General features: G+C 44.9%; 1 protein-coding gene across 13 annotated transcripts in view; it reads left to right on the top strand.

Annotated features, from left to right (window-relative positions):
• Window positions 1–20,448, top strand: part of THRB (thyroid hormone receptor beta) — a 198,248-nt gene that overhangs the window by 79,443 nt on the left and 98,357 nt on the right. For all 13 annotated transcript variants that reach the window (XM_087915600.1, XM_087915598.1, XM_087915603.1 and 10 more), the window contains one exon: window positions 14,950–14,987. In XM_087915600.1, coding sequence (XP_087771726.1) covers window positions 14,951–14,987 — 37 coding nt within the window. In that variant the 5' untranslated portion in view covers window position 14,950. The remainder of the gene's footprint in view (window positions 1–14,949; window positions 14,988–20,448) is intronic.

Raw genomic sequence — 20,448 nt, 5'->3', positions numbered from 1 at the left:
GAATGGCAGATGGTAACACCTCCAAAGGCCCTTCATTGAAGGCAAAAGCCAAAACCCATCACTTGCACAAGCAGGCTAAGGAGACCTCCAAAGCCTCCCAAAGAGATGCCTTAAGGAGCCACAAGGGCCTACAAAAGGAATTTGACAAGCGCGGCATTACCATCCTCCAGCCTGTCTACCTCTGCTCAACCCCCCCACCTCTAGATCTTCCCCTTTCACCCAGGCACAGTTTGGCCTCGCAAGGACAACATGCTCTGACTCCCGGAACACTGGCCAGAAGGGCGCCAGAAGCCACCTTCACCCCAACAGCTGCTGGCCTTCATCAAGAGGGTTCCCACATTGAGGAGGTTCCAGAGAGAGTAAGGACCTGGATGGAGTTGGCCATCCACCAAGGGATCGCAGACGGACTCCAGCAAGTAACCAGGTCCAGTCATAATCTGGTGGCTCCTGACCTCAAGTCTCAGTCACTAAGATCCTTTCCCAAATCGGACCACCACCAGGTATTCTTGCAGAGGGAGACCCCCTTTCAAGCCCGGGAGGAGGAGGAGGACGAGGGAGAAATGGGCCAGTTCATGTTGGCAGATGAACTTGAAATGGGGTCTATGCAGGATAGCGAGCCCCTATCAGAGGCAGACCCCCTGGAGGGGGAAATGTCGGAGGACGAGGGGTTTATCCCGGACCAGCCCACCTTCGCGGGTTTATTCAAACCTCACCTATTTAAATCACTGTTATTCAAGGCCAAGAACATTTCAGGCCTAGATACCCAATCACCAGGCGACACCCCTGCACCCTCCACAGAAGGTCCAGCGGACCTAATCTTTAACCAGCCTGTAGTCGAGGCCGAGGTTATACCGGTCCCACCCATTTTGTCTGATTTAGTGCAAAAGCAGCTGGCCTCTACAGCGGTACACCTGGCCCCCTCCGGTCACGATAAAAAGTTCTTCAATTTAGACTCAGGATTTTCAAAGTTACTGAGTACCCCGGAGGTAGATGAGCCCATAGTGAGCTTAGCGTCCTCCCTAACTCCGACTGAGGCGCTAGAGGCTCTAAAGCCTGAGGAAAAGCGGGCCGAGTTAGCCCTGCGCAGGGCTCACCAGTCAGACGCATGGACCATCAGATCGGCTACGGCTGCATCCTTTTTCACAAGAGCATCCATTCGTTGGCTCCGCCAACTGCAGCAACTCGTCCCCACGACTAACATCAGGGCACAGCAGGACATCGCGAAGGTTACAACTGCTGCCGAGTTTTCCGCTGATGCTACTTACCACTCAGTCAAGTTTTCCTCTCGGGCAATCACATCACAGGTCACTGCCCGTCGCTTACTTTGGCTGAGACACCGGCAGGCAGATTTCAAAAATAAAGCAAAACTGGCCTCTTCCCCGCTTGTGGGAGATAAGCTGTTTGCCCCCTCCCTGGACCCCTTACTTACGGAGACCCACAGCAAGAAAAAGTTTCTTCCTGCCCTTTTACGAAAATCAGAGTTCAGAACCCCCCAGCCCTTTCGGAGAGGCTCCTTTCGGCCCTCCTATCAGGCTCCCTTCTCCCCCAGGTATCAGAGGCCCCCTCCCTTCAGATCAGGTCAATCCCAGGATAGAGCTGATTTGGGAGACAGAAGTAGAAGGGGCAGCCAATATAAAAGGCCTTTTCAGGGGAAAGGAAGCAGGCCCTTCCGACGATCAAGATAGGTCAAGGGAGACTCTACCCATTGGCGGTTGCCTTAAGTTGTTTGCGAGTCAGTGGGACTCTTCTACCTCTGACGCTTGAGTCAGAGACACCGTTAGATTTGGTCTTGCCCTTGAGTTTCACACCACTCCCCCAAATTTCTTTATGTCGTGCCCCCCCTCCAGAGACCCGATCAAGCGTAATCTAATGGATTCCGCTATCCAACACCTCCTAAACATAAAAGCTATCCAACCAGTTCCATATGAACAAAGAGGGCGGGTTTTTACTCTTATCTCTTCATTGTTCCAAAACACTCGGGGGGCGGGGTGGAGAGCAATTTTGGATTTAAAAAGATTAACTGTTTTCTAATTTATCGTAAATTCAAAATGCATTCCCTACAATCTATATTGCTGGGCATCAGACATGGGGATGTGCTCATGTCCATTGACCTGATGGAGGCGTATTTACATATCACTATTCGGCTTTCCCATTTCAAGTTTCTAAGGTTCTGTTACAACAATCACCACTTCGAATACGTGGCCCTTCCCTTTGGACTAGCCTCTGCCCCTAGAACTTTTACCAAGGTCCTCGCAGCACTCACTGCCCATCTCAGGAATATCCCCGTTCGTCTCCAGTGTTACCTGGATGACATTTTAATCCTGTCCCCCTCTAATCCCCAAGCAGCGAGGGACACTCAGACCACCTTAGCTTCTCTCCAGGAGCATGGTTTTCTCATAAATTGGAAAAAGAGTCAATTATCTCCTTCGACTCGAATAACCCATTTGGGGGCAGTTATCGACACATTGGAAAGTAAAGTCTATCTGTCCTCAGACAGACTACTTAGCATCCAAAACTCCGTTCGGGAGATCAGGCGCTTTAGAAGGGTGTCCTTACTAGAGCTATCTAAACTATTAGGAAAAATGATATCATGCATCTCTATTATTCCCTGGGCCTGTTTACACTCTAGATCCCTCCAGTGGTTCCTGCTTCCGTACCAGAGATCCGGCAGAAGCAACTCCAAACGCGTGGTCAGGGTACCTCCCAAGGTCCTCATGTCCCTACTTTGGTGGGCCAAACCGGTCATCAACAAGGGCTGCCTCTTCAAGGAGCCTCAAAGGATTACTATCACCACAGATTCCAGCTTATTTGGATGGGGTGCCCACCTTCAGTCACTCACATCCCAGGGTAGATGGTCCGCAATAGAACAGTCATGCAGCATAAACTGGCTGGAGCTTCATGCTGTTTTCCTTGCCTTCCGCAGCTTCCTTCCCCAGGTACGAGGTCAACACATCCTCATCCTAACAGACAATGTGACAGCCAAAGCTCACAGAAACAAACAAGGGGGCACACAATCCATACAATTGATGAGAGAAGCCGAGCGCCTGTGTCGCTGGGCGGAGAACAATCTTCTTTCTATCAAGGCAGAGCACATTTCCGGCCTGTCAAACACACAAGCAGATTGGCTAAGCAGGGCCATCATAGACCAGTCAGAGTGGTACCTCCACCCGTCGCTGTTCAAAGAAGCAGCAAGGATATTTGGACAACCAGTGGTGGACCTATTTGCCTCCCCTCTCAATGCTCAGCTCCTGAGATTTTTCTCAAGCTGCCCATGGCCAAGGGGGCTCTTGTATGCATTCCTCCCACTAGCACTGGTACCCAGGTTGATCCAGAAACTGGATCACAGGAGAAAGCGGAATTAATCCTAGTGGCACCTCACTGGCCCAGGTGGACCAGGCCTTCGCGGCCTCTTGGTAGCTCCTCCTTGGAGGATTCCACCAGACAAGATCTCACTATCTTAGGGACCCCTCCTACACCCAGACCCTCAATGGTTTCATTTGACCGTCTGGAGGTTGAGCGGAGCATATTGAAGAGCGAGAAGCCATTAGCACTATTTTAGCTGCCAGGCAACCCTCAACCATCCGCATTTACAATGCAACATGGTCCATTTTCTGTAGATGGTGTAGTAAATCTCAAATAGACCCTACTTCACCTTCTGTAGCTCAGGTTTTAGAATTTCTGCAGGAAGGACTTCATAAGGGGCTATCTCCTAATACCCCAAAGAGGCAGGTACCAGCGCTGACATCAGTTATTCCCTGCCAAGGTTTCAGCTCCCTCTCTCATCACCCTCACATACGCTCCTTCCTTAGAGGGGCTACCAATCTAAGTCCCCCAGCAGTACACTGTTATGCCACCTGGGACCTTAGCAAGGTCCTTCTTTCTCTCACCAGAGCACTGTTCGAGCCATTGAGGGAGTCAAGTCTCCAATTTTTGACATATAAGGTAGTTTTCCTGATAGCCATAACCTCTGCTCGTCGCATATCGGAAATCGCAGCCTTGTCTGTCAGACAAGACCTCTGCGTTTTTCATGCCAACCGGGTGGTTCTCCGTCCCGATCCCTCGTTTTTGCCCAAGGTCAACTTGGCTTTCCATAGAGCACAGGAGCTCATCCTTCCAAACTTCTGTCCCAGGCCTTCACAGGAGAGGGAAAGGCAATGGCACAAGCTTGATGTTAGGTGCGCTCTGCGAATCTACATCAAGCGCACACAGTCCTTCAGAAAATCGGAAGCTTTATTTGTTTCCTTTCAGCCCAAGACACAGGGTCACAAGGTATCTTCATCCACCATAGGCCGTTGGATAAGAGCAACAATAGCTAGATCATATCAGGCTCAAGCCCTGCAGGTGCCTAGAGGCATAACTGGTCACTCAACTAGGAGTGCGGCGACCTCGGCGGCTTGGGCCACTCAGACACCAATAACGGAAATCTGCCGGGCGGTGACTTGGTTCTCTCCATCACCCTTTATTAGACACTACAAAATTGATGTGTTTACCTCCGCGGAGCCTCATTTGGCAGACGGGTTCTGCAACGGGTTCTTAGAGACCCTGAGGAGATTCCGAACCAGACGGAGTCCCTCCCGTAGGACAGGCCAAGCTTTGGTATGTCCCACTACTGGATGCTCTGAGCAGCTCATACGAGAAGGGACATTGGTACTTACCTGATACGCCTTAGGACTGAATTTGAATTAACCTTCAGTCTTAAGGGAGGTTTGGCTGTGCTGAGCCGAAGATCTAAAGACTAGCTAGAAAGCAAGAAATCCAACCATTTTCTGCTTCCTAGTTAATCTAAATCTCCTGGCACAGCAGAACAGATGATGGTCAGAAGAAGGAAAAATAGCAATTTTAGCAGGCAAGTTTACTGGGTAAGGAGTGAGTGGGCGGGGAGGGTTCCTGCAGGCCATGTGGGTGGCGCAGCCTTGTGTTTCTGAGCAGTCTGGATTAATTGCTTTGGGGGGGCCTCTGGGGGTGAGATTTCTCTGCGGCCCACCAAAATTTTCTCACGGCCCACCAGTTGGCAATCGCTGATCTAGACCACATTGTCTTCCATCTTTAATCCTTCTGGTTCCTTTTTCACCCATCTCCCACAAATTTCCTGAGAAATATACTTAGGAGAAAAGGGGGCAATCTCTAGAGGAGCAAACTGGAGGAGCAAACTTGGTATTTGAAGATAGGTGAATTTCAACTCCCAAAATTCTTCAGCCAATGTACCAGCTGGCGAATTCTGGGAGTTGAAGTCCACACATTTTAAAAATTTGCAAGTTTGAAAAAGCATCGATATAGACAGGAGACATAAAACAAAGGAGCTCCCTGAACAAAAGTTGCTGTTTGCTTTCTTTCCTACCCTCCCCCTCACCTTTTCAGTTGAAATTACATAGTGCATATTAATTAACTGAATGTTGGTCTGGCTAACAACCCTGTTCTTCTCGCTGAGCTATTGAACCAAAAACAAAGTATAGCATAAATATTTTTCTGTTTATAGATGGACTGGTTTTCTTATGAGTTAAATTATAATTATTTAAAAATTATAATACCTGTAAAATGGCAGTGGCATTTTCGATTGATTGCCTGTTTCTTGAGAGCTAACAAATTCCTATTTGACTCCTCTAGAACTTTATTTTCCAGAGGAGTTTTAACTGAGCTAAAATAAAATGTAAAGGAAAATATTCCTAAATGATCAGTATTGTGTTATATTTTGTTTATTAGGTTTCTTCCGTTTGAATACTGATGAATATCAGAGCTGCTATATTATCTAAAACTTGGTTTTGAAAACTGGTTGCCAGACTCCCCCGCCCCTTGGTTTAGTGCAAATTTTCTAGTTTACTTTTTTTCATCAAGCAAAAATGTGAAAAGGTTCAGAAATGAACCAAATTTGTAGTTCTTTTTTCCCCCTTTTCTTTTCCTTTTTTGTTTTTGCTAAGCAGAAATATCCACAAAAGACTTGTTCTTTGGGATGTTTGTCTGTTCTTTTCTTGTTGCATAGTTACCTGTGTGAATGTGTGTGTATGCAAGTGAAATACCCTTCAGTGGTAATGAAATCAACATGCATAAATCACTCCTCTTTTTTTTAAAGTGCTGTAAATACATGTTCATGCTGAACATGTTTGTGCAAATAGTAGATATATAGAAAAGAAAATAAGTAGTCACATATTAAAAACCCACAAAATATAGGGTTGTTGAAATTAATAAAATGTGATTGATCCAAAGATTTTGGCTGCTCATGTATATATGAAGTCAAACTATTTCACAACCAGAGGTTTTGGAACAACAAAAGCAAAAAAGGGGGATCTTTATTTTCCTGTCTCCCTCCCTCCTTTCCCCCATCAAAGTATGTTTTGGATTCTAGCAAGAACACTTCGTTCTGGATTAAGAACAACCCACCAAAAGTATTTAAAGTAGGAAATACTGGAAGCCTACGCTTAGTGTACTTGGGTTTGCCATTTAACAAACAATAAATAAGAGGCTTGCACACCTTTTAAATCTTTTTTATTTGTTTGCTTTAGTTTCTTGTGAAAAGTGGGAAGGACTAGGTATTATAAATGCTTCCACATTTTTAACTAGTAGTTTTCTACACTCCTGTTAAGGAGAAATGGAAAATAATGTAATTAATTAATGCTAAGCTGATTTTGACAAGGTGTGACAAATACAGTCATGAGGTTTGTTTCCTATTTCTCCTTTCTCTTCCTCCCCACATGTACATTGGAAGGAATGTCAGTTCATTTCTGTAGTTTTGACAAAGCAATAATTTTTCAAATTCAAATAGCGCAAATAATTTATTCTTAATCTACTTAGTTCTTTAAAAAAAAGACACTTTGTGAAAATAGACACTGGATAAATCCACTTAGATTCTTATTTCAGGCAGTATTCATTTACTTGTTTCACTTACAGTATTCACTTGTTCATTGACTGTTTGTAATAGTGCTGGACCAAGTGGACTGTTTGTAATAGTGCTGGACCAAGTGGTACTTATTATAACTGGTCCTCAAAATTTTAGCCATCACAACAACCTTATGGTCATGTGATCATAATTTGAGTTCTTAATAACCAGCTTGCACTTATAATAGTTGCAATATTGATTGCCATTTATTACCTTCCTTGCCAAGCAAAGTTATTAAAGAAATTGGCAGAGAAAGTGATATGTTTTTCTTGAAAGTATCCTCTCTTTTGTCTTCCTGCACATCATATTATGCCCTATACCATGGGTCGCCAGAGAGAGAGAGATCGAGAGATCGAGAGAGAGATCTAACCTCCCTCTCTCTCTCTCTCTCTCTCTCTCACACACACACACACACACACACACACACACAAACACACACACAGAGGCAGGGGTGGGATTTGTTAGGAATCTGTCCACCAATTAGTTGGGTTGGCAATATAGAAACCAACAATGTATGTTTGTAGCTTTAAGAAAAAATCACTGTATTGATTTATACTATATTCCGATTAGTTGATTACATTGCAAATTACCATAAGAGGGAGCTAGAGATCATAGCTTGCTCTCTCTGAGATACTGTCTCTCTGACATTCTGTTGCTATCTAAGGTTCTCTGTTGTATTTATGCTGTGCTTATACTTCAATATTTTTGTTTACTGTAAATGACAAAGGCAACCGGTAAGAAGGGTTATTCTGTACATATCATAACAGGATGCAAATTTCTTAACAACCAGTTCTGTGGGCATGGCCTAATTTGTGGGTGTGGCTTGGTGGTCATGTGACTGACTGGGCATGGCGTGTATGTAAATATTATAAATATTAATATAAATATTGATTTTTTTTATTAAAAAAAGTCCACCCTGTTGGGAGGGCTAGAACTCTGAAGACCAGTCATAACCACCACTTGTTCAGTGTTGTTGTAACTTCAAATGGTTCAAACGAATAAATGACTGTAAAGCAAGGACTATCTGTATTGGAAGGTTTATCTAGACTGGGGGAACAGGACAACTTGTTTGCTTTCTGGAAAATATGTTTTATTATTGATCTATATCAGTGATGGGATTCAAAATTTACCACCAGTTCTATGGGTGTGGCTTGGTGGGTATGGCTAGCTGGTCATGTGACTGGTGGGCGTGGCCAACTCAATGTCACTAAGGGAAGGGTGGGGCAGCACCTTGTTGAGTGACGTCAAGTTGGCCATGCTCACTCAGTCACATGACCGATGCTGCAGAGACAGTGCGATTTCCTACATATCTTCCCCCCTCCGCCCTTGGGCTGACAAAATAAAAGCCCATCTAAAGATCGCGACTGCCTACTGAGTCTGCCTACCGAATGGCTTTTGTTTTGGGGTGATTTTTTTTTTTTTTTGCCAGAAGGCCCTTGAAGATGCACTATTTTTTTAATGGAACAATTTCTGCAGCACAAAATCTTACTGTACCTTGTTGTCGCACCACTGCTTGTTGCTGATGCAGATGCTGTTGCAGCCATCGGGCTACCCAAATAGAGAACCGCACCAGCTCATCAAACCACCTTACAGGGACAGACTGCAGTGGCTGTTTTTGTGCTGTAAAGGGAGGCAGAAAAGTTCGGCAAGTCTTCTCTTCCTTCTTGGGCATACAGATAGAGTGTACCATGCTCACATCTCATGGCACCAGATGGACTTGCCCATGCACCGTCTCCTTGTGGAAGGGTCTGGGCCTGGCGCCATGAGAACTGTGCATGTCTGTGTGTATGCCCGAGAAGGAGGAGGAGACTTGCCGAACTTTTCTGCCTCCCTCCACAGCAGAGGTGCTCAGAAGACAGCTCCTGTGGTCTGCCTGACCCTTTATTATCTCCCTTCCCCCCACATTGAAATACCTTAAAGGGGCAGACTGCATCGGCTGCCTTCGCGCTGCTAAGGGAGGCAGAAAAGTTAGGCAAGTCTTCTCGTCCTTCTCGGGCATACACACAGAGTTTGCACATCTCATAGCACCTAGCAGTGCTTTTCTCTAGCTCCCTCACTTGCTAGCTCACTTGCCTCAACCATGTGGCCCCTGCAGCCCAGCCCACTTGCCTGCCTGGCCTCTTGTGTGGTCCAGCTCCTTGCCAAACCTTTCTTCACCATTTTCTGCTACCTTCCACATGGCCCAGCTACCTGCCTGTCTGGTGACCCTTCCTTCACCTCTTTTCTGGTGCAAACGGCCTGTTACAGGGCTTCCCTAGGGCTCCCCTGGCCAGTTACAGGCCGTAATGGAAGCTTTGTGGGCCAATCCAGCCCTCCAGGCCCTATCTGGGACTCCCTAGGATTCCCCCAGCCTGTTGCAGGCCAAAATGGAGAGTCTCTGAGCCCAATCCAGCCCTCCCTCAGGCCCCCTTTGACCCTTCCTAGGGCTCCCCTGGCCTGTTACAGGCTAAAATGGAGGGTCCCTGGGCCCAATCCAGCCCTCCCCACCCCATTTCCCATGGCTTTACTGTACTTACTTTTTGAAAAGCTGAAGAAGAGGCTTACCCATGTGGCAGAGAAGCCAAAGTCTTTTATTCAGAAGCCATTGAAGTTGTAAGGACATGAGATGTAAGGACAGCAGTTTTTCCCATCTAAATAAAAGACTGGCTTCCCTGCCATGAAGGCCTGTAGGTTTAGTTTGGACCCAGTTTGGGCCCAGTTTGCTTGCTGCTGATTGGCTAGTTCGAATGACAGGCTTCAGGGATTGGGGCATGGTAGCCAATCAACAAGGGGCTTATAGTTCAGCCCAATGAAACAGGAAGTAAGCTACTCATTGATAGGCTGCTGTTGCTACCTCCATCCCTGAAGCAAAACCCCAAGCAAAAGTCTTTTACTCAGAAGCTGGTTAAATGTTTTCCTTCCTATGTCACAAGCCCACATTCTTACAGCTTTGCCATCATCTGAATAAAATACTTTGGCTTGTCTGCCAGTGAGTCAGCCTCTTCTGGATCTCTGAAGATCTTCAAAAAGTAAGTAATCCATGGAAAATGGGGTAGAGATGAGTGAGTGGAATCACTCACAAAGCAGGCCCAGTCTGTGGAGACCCAGTAGGTCAAGATAGGATGGGAATCCCAGGGGAGCATGAGGTATAACTGAAGCATGAGGTATAACTTTGTAACTGGAGGATCACCTGCATAATTAAAAAAAAAACACATATAAATGCATTTTGTAAGGAAGTTTTTTATTTTCTTGTATGGTAAGCAGCAAGTTCCACACTTCTTTCCCAATACTAAAAGCAGGATTCTGCTACAGGGAGCATTAGTACATGTATCTAAATTATCATGGTCCCTAACACACCCATTGTTTACTTGGAAATTAGTTACTACATTGTAGTTCAACTAGTCTTCACAATCTGTTTACTCTAGATAAATGATAGACACAGAATCTATAATTATCAAAAACCATCACCACTGCACATGGACTAAAGGATTTCAATTTATTTTAATCATTGCTGGGAACAAGATAGTCTCTCTGTGTCCCACACCTGCAATAAATTAAGCCATCCTTCAAGCCAACCCACTTCATTTTGACTAGTAATTACAGTGTACATAGAAATCTAGATCTTGAGGAACTATGAAATTTATAGATCCAATAGTAATACTTTGTTTATTGGACACTTTGTTGAGAGGCTTTATAACTTACACTAGGATTATTAAGAGAACTAAAGGAGTTGCCCTCGTCAACTAAGCCTGAGAGTCACATGGGCAATATGCCCACTAAATGACTGAAAAATGATGAGTATTGTGTGGCTAAGCATCCCTGAACACCAATAGCAGAATCTGTATAAGCCGCATGAGTGTGAGGGAAGGTCTCAGGGAAGTCCTGCCTTAGCACCACACTAGTCCTATGCCACGCCTATCCCGGCCATGCCCACCTAGTCACATGCCCATCCAGCCACGTCTACCCAGCTGGTCATTAGGGCAGGTAATCGGTTGTTAAATTATTTGAATCCTACCACTGCACAAGCCCTTGAAATCATTAAATAAGTCTTATAATGCAACTGTACAAGTAGTTATTTCCAACCCGCACTCATCCCTGCTACTGCCTAGACTGAGTTTCTTCATCCCTTTCTGACCTTTCTTTTCCTCCAGTACTTAGCTCAAAAGTCACCTTTGTACAATCTTTGTGCAATCCATTAGCTAATTCCTTTTAAAGAGATTGTGCTGAGTCATTAGGAACTGGTCTTCACCCCACCCCACCCATTACTCAGATAAAGTCTTCTGGGAACACAGAAATTTAAGTTATTCTGCAGGCTGTTGTGCTGATGCTTGGTGATGTAAATTCTGTCCCAACTATAGTGTTAGTTACATCATGCCATTTGGCAAATGAGTCATTTAGAAATCTGCCTGATGTTAATGTTACAACAATGTTGCAGGAAGATGCTTAGTAGACAGTAGGGTGCCCTGAATACTGGAAACCATCTCCACTAACAAAGGCTAGATGGCCAATCTTTATTGAAAGAGAGAATGAGATTTATATCAGCTCCACCAAATCAGAAAGTTGACTTTGCAAGAAGGAGAAAAGTGCTTTTATTGAAATGGGCTAAAATAACAGAACCTTATAATTTGTCTGTGCTGTACACCCCCCACCCCCACCCCCACATACAGATTCTTATATCCAATGAATCACAGGAAATGTCTGCCTGAACCATTTCTGAATATTTTCTTCTTTTCTAGCCCTCCACATTTCTATCAATATCAACTTTGTTACTCTTTTCTACTATTTGTAAACCTAGTTTACCCAAGGTACTCTTATCAGAAATTGTTTGAAAATTTAAATATATAATGTCAGATGGACTTTTATATGTGGGATCATTTTCACAAATAATGTGAAAATACTGTCTTCTGCCTTTCTCTGCCTTTCTAATTATAGCAAACAGCAAATGAAATAGAAGGCATAAAATGTCTAATCTGCTGTTGCTGGGCTTAATAACAGCTGAAACCATGTTATATTGGATAATCGCAAGGAGCCACAACAACAAGCTTCGTATTTGTCAGTCTTCTTTGTAGTTCTCCTTCCGGTAAGAAAGAAGAGTCTGGGAATAGCAGTGATGGCAGCTACTGGACCATGGACATTGGGCAGGAAGTGCTATTACAACATGCCTGTTCCACATCCTTCAGCAACAATGCTGGAGCACAGTGCTTTCCTCTCACTCTTCTCAGCCTTTGCAACAATTCCTAATATTGCACATAATGATCCATTCTGCTGCTTTACCATTCTCAGTCTACCTTACATGTTCAGACAGTGTAGAGAAGGAAACAGAACTGCGTGGAATTGCTGATTCAGCTAGGAGTAGAACAAGTGTAGCAAGTGCTAGAGGCTTTTAGCAGCAGTAAGTAGCTTCTCAATATGGCATTTAAATTATCTAAGAAAGGAGGACACAAGGACAGAAAAGATGGCTGTGATTATTGATTTTTTTTTAACTATTTAAAGCTCTTCCAAATAAAACAATTCTTGTAACAATTAAGACTAATGTTAGAAGTGCACTCACCACTGACTGGTATTGATTATTATCAGAGGTGGTATTCAGCAGGTTCTGACCAGTTCTGGAGAACTGGTAGTGGAAATTTTGAGTAGTTTGGAGAACCTGCAAATACCACCTCTGACTAGCCCCACCCCCATCTGTTCTCTGCCTCCTGAGTCCCAGATGGTAGGCTGGGTCATGTTGGTTGCCCTGCACAGGAGAATGGAGCTGGAAAGCAGGTTAGTAAGGTGGGGAGGAAATGGGGATTTTACAGTGTCTTTCCCCTGCTATGCCCACCAAGCCATGCCCACAAGCTATGCCACATCCACCAAGCCACACCCACAGAACCAGTAGTAAAACAATTTGAATCCCACCACTGATTGTTATCAAACTTTGTGTTGCCTGTATATGTCATTATGTTTTTCTAAAAAGTTGATGCAGACTTGAACTTTTCGTGATCTTCAAAAGATCCTGGGCAACTTTGCTGAAATATCTGAGATATTTCCCATTTAACTTATCTGGATTAGATGTAAATGTTCCCTAATGTCATATACCCTAATGTCATGTTCCTCATCTGGAGCATCTTTTAAATTGAATTTAGGTTTGAAGCAAGAATTAGATCTAATTTTTAATATCAGTGATTTCTTTCAGGCTAGAGGAAGTGATAACAGCTAGTTCAGTCTTTGTTGAAAAAGAAAAAGGTGAAGATTATCAAAGTTTTCGGTAGTTGCTGAAGGGAGATTATAATAAATGTTGAAGTACAATGTTTTGTGCTAATATTATGTGGTATATCATTTGTAAATTCTCTATTATTGACAAAAGTGTCCATAGATTTCATGATTCATGATTTGTAAAATGGGCTAAAAATAATTACTATTTTGGTTAAAACTAATGAATTAATTTATATATTTAAAATTCATGAAACATGAACAACAAACTTTTGACAACAGGCTTCTGACAACAAACAAGTAAAACATTTGCTGAAAAATAAATCAGAAAATCTGCCCTGCCTCTATGGTTCTTTTTTTTCATCCAATTACCTTTTTCCTTTCAGTTTTATAGAATTTAACTAATAATCCTACAGCACATAAAGGCAATCAGTGAAGAGCACAGTTTAAGATTCATTGATTTCAATATTGGATAGATATGACTAAATTTTAATGCAATTCTTTATCCTTAGCATTTTATTTTTTCTATTGAAATCAATAAAAATAAAATAAAAACCATGAATTCGGGGTTATTTTGAGTATTTTTTGTAGGAAATTTAAAAAGAAATATCATTCAGAGTATTATTGAACTAATATTTATTTATATCTATATACTTTTTAGCAACCTGTAACCTTCTCTTTTTTAAATTTCTATCTTGACTTCAGGATATGAACCAGAACTTGTGTTCAGATGATGTTATGTTAAACTCCTGATAGAGTTATGATATTACCACTTCTTGATAGAACATTGTTATATGCATAAATTGATTTTAGAATGGTATTGCATTATATTCATTCAATTAGCTTTTCTTTTTAAATCCTTTTTTACTTTAGTCTTTGTTGTACAACTATTTAGGGTAATAATAAAGCATATTATGTGTTTTTACCTAAGTCATGGTTCAAATTAGAAAAATACAAATACTATGCAAAAGTTGATAAAGATTCTCAGTCATCCATGTAGAGTTGTCTGGAAGTTGAATCATGACAACTAGACTTCTTTTTTGGTTTGAAATGTTTCACTGCTTATCTAGACTGTTAACCATATACTTGGCAAATAACAATAACTTAAAATATTGTGGACTTATGATTAAAATCCTGCAGTGATACTTATATTGTAACAAATCATAAATTGTTTTTCTTTTGGTGTGTTATGTGAACATGGTCATTGAGCCTTGTAGGCTGTGATTTATTTGGTGTAATTTGGCACAATGTGTGAATAGAGACAGTTACTCCTTATTCAGCATATTCTGACCTATTGCAATGTGTGAACCAAACAACTTTAAGAATACATTATAAGTGATTGATTTAAAAGAAGAAACAGAACTATGCATACTTTCTTTTTATTGCCATATTGGATACAGGAGCAAATATTCTTTCTATTGTCCAGGATTATTATTTTCTCTTTCGATGGCTATCTAGGACAAGACACTGCACAGTATCATGGATTGAAATTAAGTATTTGATTATTACATCCATCTTCTAAGCATTCTATTATGCTTTTAAATGCTTATTTATTTAATGTGAGGATCTTCATCTCCTCAATTTATTAAGATAAGAGATTTCTGCTATATATGTACTACTTCTATATGAATTGTATGTTGATGGGATCTAATAGCAAATCTCAGACAAAAGTTGAATGAGAAAGCAAACGAGCTGATGCAGAGCAAGATGTTTAATTTTGTTTTAAAAACAAAATTAACCAAAACTATTATTTGTTTCCTTTAGCAATATTCAGATTTAAAGGCAAAGGTGCAGATAGCTCTCCTACACTGAAGAATATTAAAATGTTGTAAGGTAGTTGTTGCAAGTTTGTTTTATATATTTCTAAATATATAATTAACACTGAGCTTTTTTCTCTTTCTCCACAGTATGCAAGCAGTTTTTCTGCTTCAACTTTCTGATCCAAGTAAGTGATAATAAATTTAATTATAGTACAGCCATTTCCACTGTGGGACTTCACATGCTGTAATCAGAATCTATGTTTTGGATTGTAGTTCTCACTTCAAGTATGCAAATTGCAAATTAACCCATTAAATTAGCTCAAGATTGGGAAAGTTTGCTATAAATGGAGGAAATGTATAGTCTGAAACATATTTACTCAAACATGGGTAAGAATGCTTTTAAAAATAAGTCTGTAGCTGTAATGTAACTAAAGATATGCTTTGAAAAAGCTGGAGAACATACAGCTCATATAATACATTATCAGTTACTAAAATAATTTCAATCTATTCATTTTTTAACGTAAAAAAATTAAATTTGTTTATAACTGGATTTCAACTCCATGGCTCATTGCAGCAAACATGTTAGATTGTGTCACACAGTATTAAATGTTCTGTCTCTTTATAAAGTATATGTCAGTATATAATTTATTAATTAAATAACGATGGTGGAAAATTAGGAACAGCAAATAAAAGACAATGACTTTGAAATGCACTGAGTAATCAACAAGTAATCCACAGTAATAAAAAACAAGTAAAATGTGGCATTTCAGAAAAAGGTTCAGATTTACAATAATTTTTAACTTCTATAGTACTAATTCTCAGGTAAGTGGAACTATGCCTTCATATTTTTGAAAAAAATCTAGTTATGGCATCAGTTCAGGACTTCTTAGCTATGGGAAAAAGGTATGCATTGTGGAGCCCTGATAGGTTGATTTCTAGTTAATTTAAATTGAGGATAAGGTAGGAAAGTGGGTTTATATAGATTGGGGAGAAAAGTATGAGTGATGTGTGATGCAAGACCTAGGGAGCAGGCTAGAATCTAGTGGTGGCAATTATGAACAGATTGCAGGCATATTATCTACTATCTAGAGATCTAAAAATGCACATGACACTAAGCTATAACATTTTTGTTGTTTGTTTTTGACATGCTTGACATTGTTGTTTACTACATAAAAAATTGTGGGTACTGATCTGTAAAGGAACATATCTAATTCACTTTTTTTTAAAGGAAAACAGAGTTGTTTTCCATAGAGCTGCTGCGAGTGTCCAGGTTGGGAGGTGCTCCAGTCTCGGCTCTCACAGGCTGAGCTTGAAATTGAGGAACGCCTCTCACCATCACGTGGTCCTCTGGGCGCTCCCCAGTTTTTAGCTCAGCCTCGTGGTAGTCAGGCTGTTTTTTCCTCAGCTCTGGTCGTTCAGCATTTTCCAGCATTCTTTTCACTCAAATTGGACCCTTTCTTAGCAGCGCAAGGATTTAGAGGTTTGAACTCCTTCGGAGTCTTCTCTTATAGGGGGGATTAATAATTTCTGATTTTTCTAAGGGTGGAATCTAGCGCTTCGAGCGTTGCCCCCCCCACCCCCACCCCCCTCGTCTGCCGCTAAGCCACTCCGTGCAAGCCGCTTCGTTTCTCCGTTTTCCTGCCTGTTTTCTTTATTTGCCGCTTTCCCCCCGCAAATGCCTTTAGCCCAGGGAAACTTGCTTCCCTGCCTCTCCCAATGGTTTGCGGCCTGCTGGCCTTCTATTTTCGTCCTGGGAGACTACCGCCGCTGGGTTTTGCCTCCAATTTTTTTCGCGGCCGCCAGTTTTCCCGCCATCTTGTTTGTGGCCGCATGGCCCTCCGCCATTGCTAGAGGCCTAGCCGCAGGCTGCGTTATTTCTGATTCACTGGGCAGATCCTCGGACTGCCCATATCTCAGTTTGTACCTTTTAAGAACTCTGTCGAGGTCATCCTCACGAGATAAGGGTCCGTTGGCTCCGCAGCCTCCCCAGCACGGCGAGGTAGCAGCTCTGCCATCCCCTTTCCCGGTCCGCCCGGCAGGGGCAGCTGCTTACGCTCACTTTTCTGGCTGATTGGCTTCTGGCTAGGCCCTGCTCCTCAACAACTTTTACAAAAAAATTTTTGATCAAAAGGGGTGTGAACGAGCGCTGGGATCCCCGCCTCAACGTAGGCCGCATCCAGACGTGCTGCAACCGTCTTGCATTAACTCAAAATTTCCTTTTTCTCTCTCCAGATGGCAGATGACAATACATCTCGTGGCACTTCTTTGAAGGCCAAGTCAAAATCTCATCACCTGCGCAAACAGGCACAGGAGGTATCCAAAGCCTCCCAGAGGGATGCCCTCAGGCGGCACAGGGCTCTTGAGAAGGAGATTGACAGGCGGTCCAGAGAGTCAAGCTCTGTGCCCCTGGCTCCTTCCACCCCAACTCCCTCAACCTCCACCCATCCTCCTCTCCCCTCCTCCCCTGCTCCTTCCTCTTCCTCACAGCCTAGACAGGCCCCTGAGGCCACCTTTACTCCCACTGCTGCAGGCCTGCACCCGGAGGAGCTTCATTCACCTCCTACGGTGGATATCCCTGAGAACCTGAAACAATGGATGGAGCTGGCAATCCGGCAGGGGATAGCGCAAGAGCTCCAGCAGTTGGCCGGACCGGCCTCACGGCCTGTGGCCCCTGAGGCTCAAGCACCATCTGTTTGATCGCTCTCCGGATCAGCGGTCTCGCACGGTCAGGTAGCATCCCACGGGGATTTGCCCTCGCCTTTGGGGATGGAGGAGATGGAGACCCAGGAGCCCGGGGGACCTGCCCTCTTTGGGGACAAGGAGGACCTCGATTTGGGGTCCATCATGGGCAGCGAGCTCTTCTTGGCAGCAGACCCACTGGAGGGGGACATGTCTGAGGACGAGGGCCTCACTCCGGACCAGCCCGCATTTGTGGGGCTGTTTAAACCGCACCTGTTTAGGTCTTTTCTATTCAAGGCCAAGAATACCTCTGGCCTGACCCCCCCCCACTCTGCCCAAGCCTGCGGCCTCGGGGGAACCTCTTGACTCCATCTTTTCCCAGCCCGTGGTGGAAACTGATGTGATCCCTGTTCCACCTATCTTCTCCGACCTGGTCTCCAGGCAGCTAGCCTCCTCGCCCCCCAACGCTCCAGGACAAGCAGTTTTTCAACCTTGACCACGCAGTTTTCCCTCTTGCTCGATCCCCTCTGTGGACGAGCCTATTGTAGGTCTAGCTTCCCGCTCAACTCCTAGTGATGCCTCGAGGCACTCAAGCCCGAGGACAAACGAGCTGAGCTGGCCCTGCGCCGCGCCACCTCTCTGACGCTTGGGCAGTCAGAGCTCCCACTGCCGCTGCCCTTTTCATTAGGTCCTCTATCAAGTGGCTTCAACAGCTCAAACAGCATGTTCCCGCAACCAACCTCAGAGCGCAGCAGGACATCGCTAAGCTCACGGCCGTGGCCGAGTTTTTCGCGACGCCACCTTCCAGGCTGCAAAATTTTCTACCAGGGCCATTTCGTCCCAGGTTACCGCCCTGCCGCCTGCTCTGGCTCCGCCACTAGCAAGCGGACGTCAAAAAACAAGGCTAAGCTAGCCTCAGCCCCCATTGCTGGGGGAAACTTTTGGACCGTCTCTCAATCCATTCCTCTGGCCGAGACCCGTAACAAACGCAAGTACCTCCCTCTCTTTCTCGGAGGACTGACCCCAGAGGCGCCTCTCCCTCTTTTGCCAAGGTTCTTCTCGTTTCTCCTCCTTCCCCCCCCAGGTACTACCAATCCTCTTCCTACAGACCTCTCGAACGGTCGGACTCGACAGGTCCGGAAGAGGTACTTCATCCAAGCAGCCCTCCCGGGATCCGGAAGCAGGCCGTTCCTTCTGTTCACGATAATGCACCTTGCCCCTTCTTCATGTTTCGCTTTCCTTAGTCTTTCCTCCGCTTCCCAGGGTGTTAACCGAGGCCTGGGCGGCCTTGCCGCCCACTTGTGACCCTTCCCTGTTCGGTTTCACGGTTGCCTATACGACATCCTCAACCTCTCCTATTTCAGGGCCCTCGCCCAGCCAGTCACTATTCTGACACTTAACACCCTGCAAAACCATGAGCTCATGCTTAGTGGACGAAAGTCACCTTTTCCCTCCATTTGCACTTTTCCCTTGGGGGCAGTGATCTCACGGCCCGGGAACTGGTTTCTCTGTCTTCGGACAGGTGGCTCACCATCCACCACTCTTACAGGTCAGGTGGACAAAACAATTTTCCTTTTCAGCCTTGCTTCACTGTTGGGGAAGCTTATTTCATATATCTGCATTATCCCTTGGGGCCTTTTCTTTTTCCATACCAGGTCTCTACAATGATTTCTGCCGTCGTACCAACGCTCAGAAAGGAACAACTCGCGACTTCGGGTTGGAGTTCCCCTAAGAGTCCTCACGTCCCTACCTTGATGGACCGGGCCGGCCATCAACCAGGGTCTCTACCTCAAGGTACCCGACAGGCTATCCGTCATCGCGGACGCCGAGGCTACCTCTGCCAGCGCTCGCCTTCTTCATCTTGCCCCAGGGCAAATGGTTGGCAACAGATCTACCCTTGCTCCATAGATTGGCTGGAGACCCTCGCTATGCACCTGGTCTTTCGCAGCTCTCCACCCCAGGTATGCGGACCTCTCATTCTGGTCTTCACAAACAACACCACCACAAGATACATATCTCCAGACAAGAGGGCACTCAGTCAGCAAGGCTCACGAGTAAAGCCGAACGCCTTTGCCGTTGAGCGGAACCGACTCTGGCCTCCATCAGGGTAGGTCACATATCGGGATCATTGCACACCTAAGCAGCTTGGTTCTGCAGGATCACTCTGGCCCAAGCAGAAGGGCCCCTCTCCCCTCCCCTCTTAAGGAGGCAGTCTCAATCTCGAGATCCCCACGGTGGGTCCCTGCGCACCCTCTCTTAACGCCCAACCCCGAGATTCTTCCCCAGATACCCTCCAAGGGGCGGGAATCCAAGGCCTTCTGTTGCCCTTGGACCCTTAGGGCCCTTATGCCTCTCTCCCCTCTCTTCTCTTATCCTCAGGGCCAGTCGCCCTTGGTTCACGCATCTCCTCGCAATCTTTGGTGGTTCCTCCTTGAGAACCCCCAAACAGGAGGCCCCTGTCCCGGACCCTCCACTACACCCGAACTCCCCTTGGCCCCAACCAGCCGCTCTGGGGGTCAAGCGGAACCTCTAAAAGCGCAGACCGCTTCCAGCCAGGTTATAGACACCCGTATATACAACGCCACGTGGGTCGCCCGTGCCTGGGCCCTCAAGTTCCAAATTAATCTCTTCTCTCCATCGCTCCGATCCTGGTATCCTTCAGGAGGGCCTTAACAAGGGACTGCCTACCAGCGCCCTAGAGCGTAGCAGACCGCTGCCCTCGCAGCGGTTGTCTCTTCGGACTTTGGGGTCCCATTTCCCATCACCCCTTATCTGGGCTTTCTCAAGGGAGCTTCCAATCTCCGCCTCCCGATCATACACTGCTTTTTTTTCCGACTTGGGACCTCAACGAGGTCCTAGTCGCCTCTTACCAAGCCCCCTTCAAACCCACTAGGGAGGCTCCTTACAGTTCCTCTAGACCGCTTTTCTTGTGGCCACATCCGCTCGTTGATCTCGGAGATGGCAGCC

This window comes from Pseudonaja textilis, chromosome Z (genome assembly GCF_049901715.1).
Source record: "Pseudonaja textilis isolate UNSWEBS1 chromosome Z, rPseTex1.2, whole genome shotgun sequence".
Classification (NCBI taxonomy): Eukaryota; Metazoa; Chordata; class Lepidosauria; order Squamata; family Elapidae; genus Pseudonaja; species Pseudonaja textilis.
Note: the sequence above shows the minus strand (reverse complement) of the source record. Positions and strands in the feature narration are given on the sequence as shown.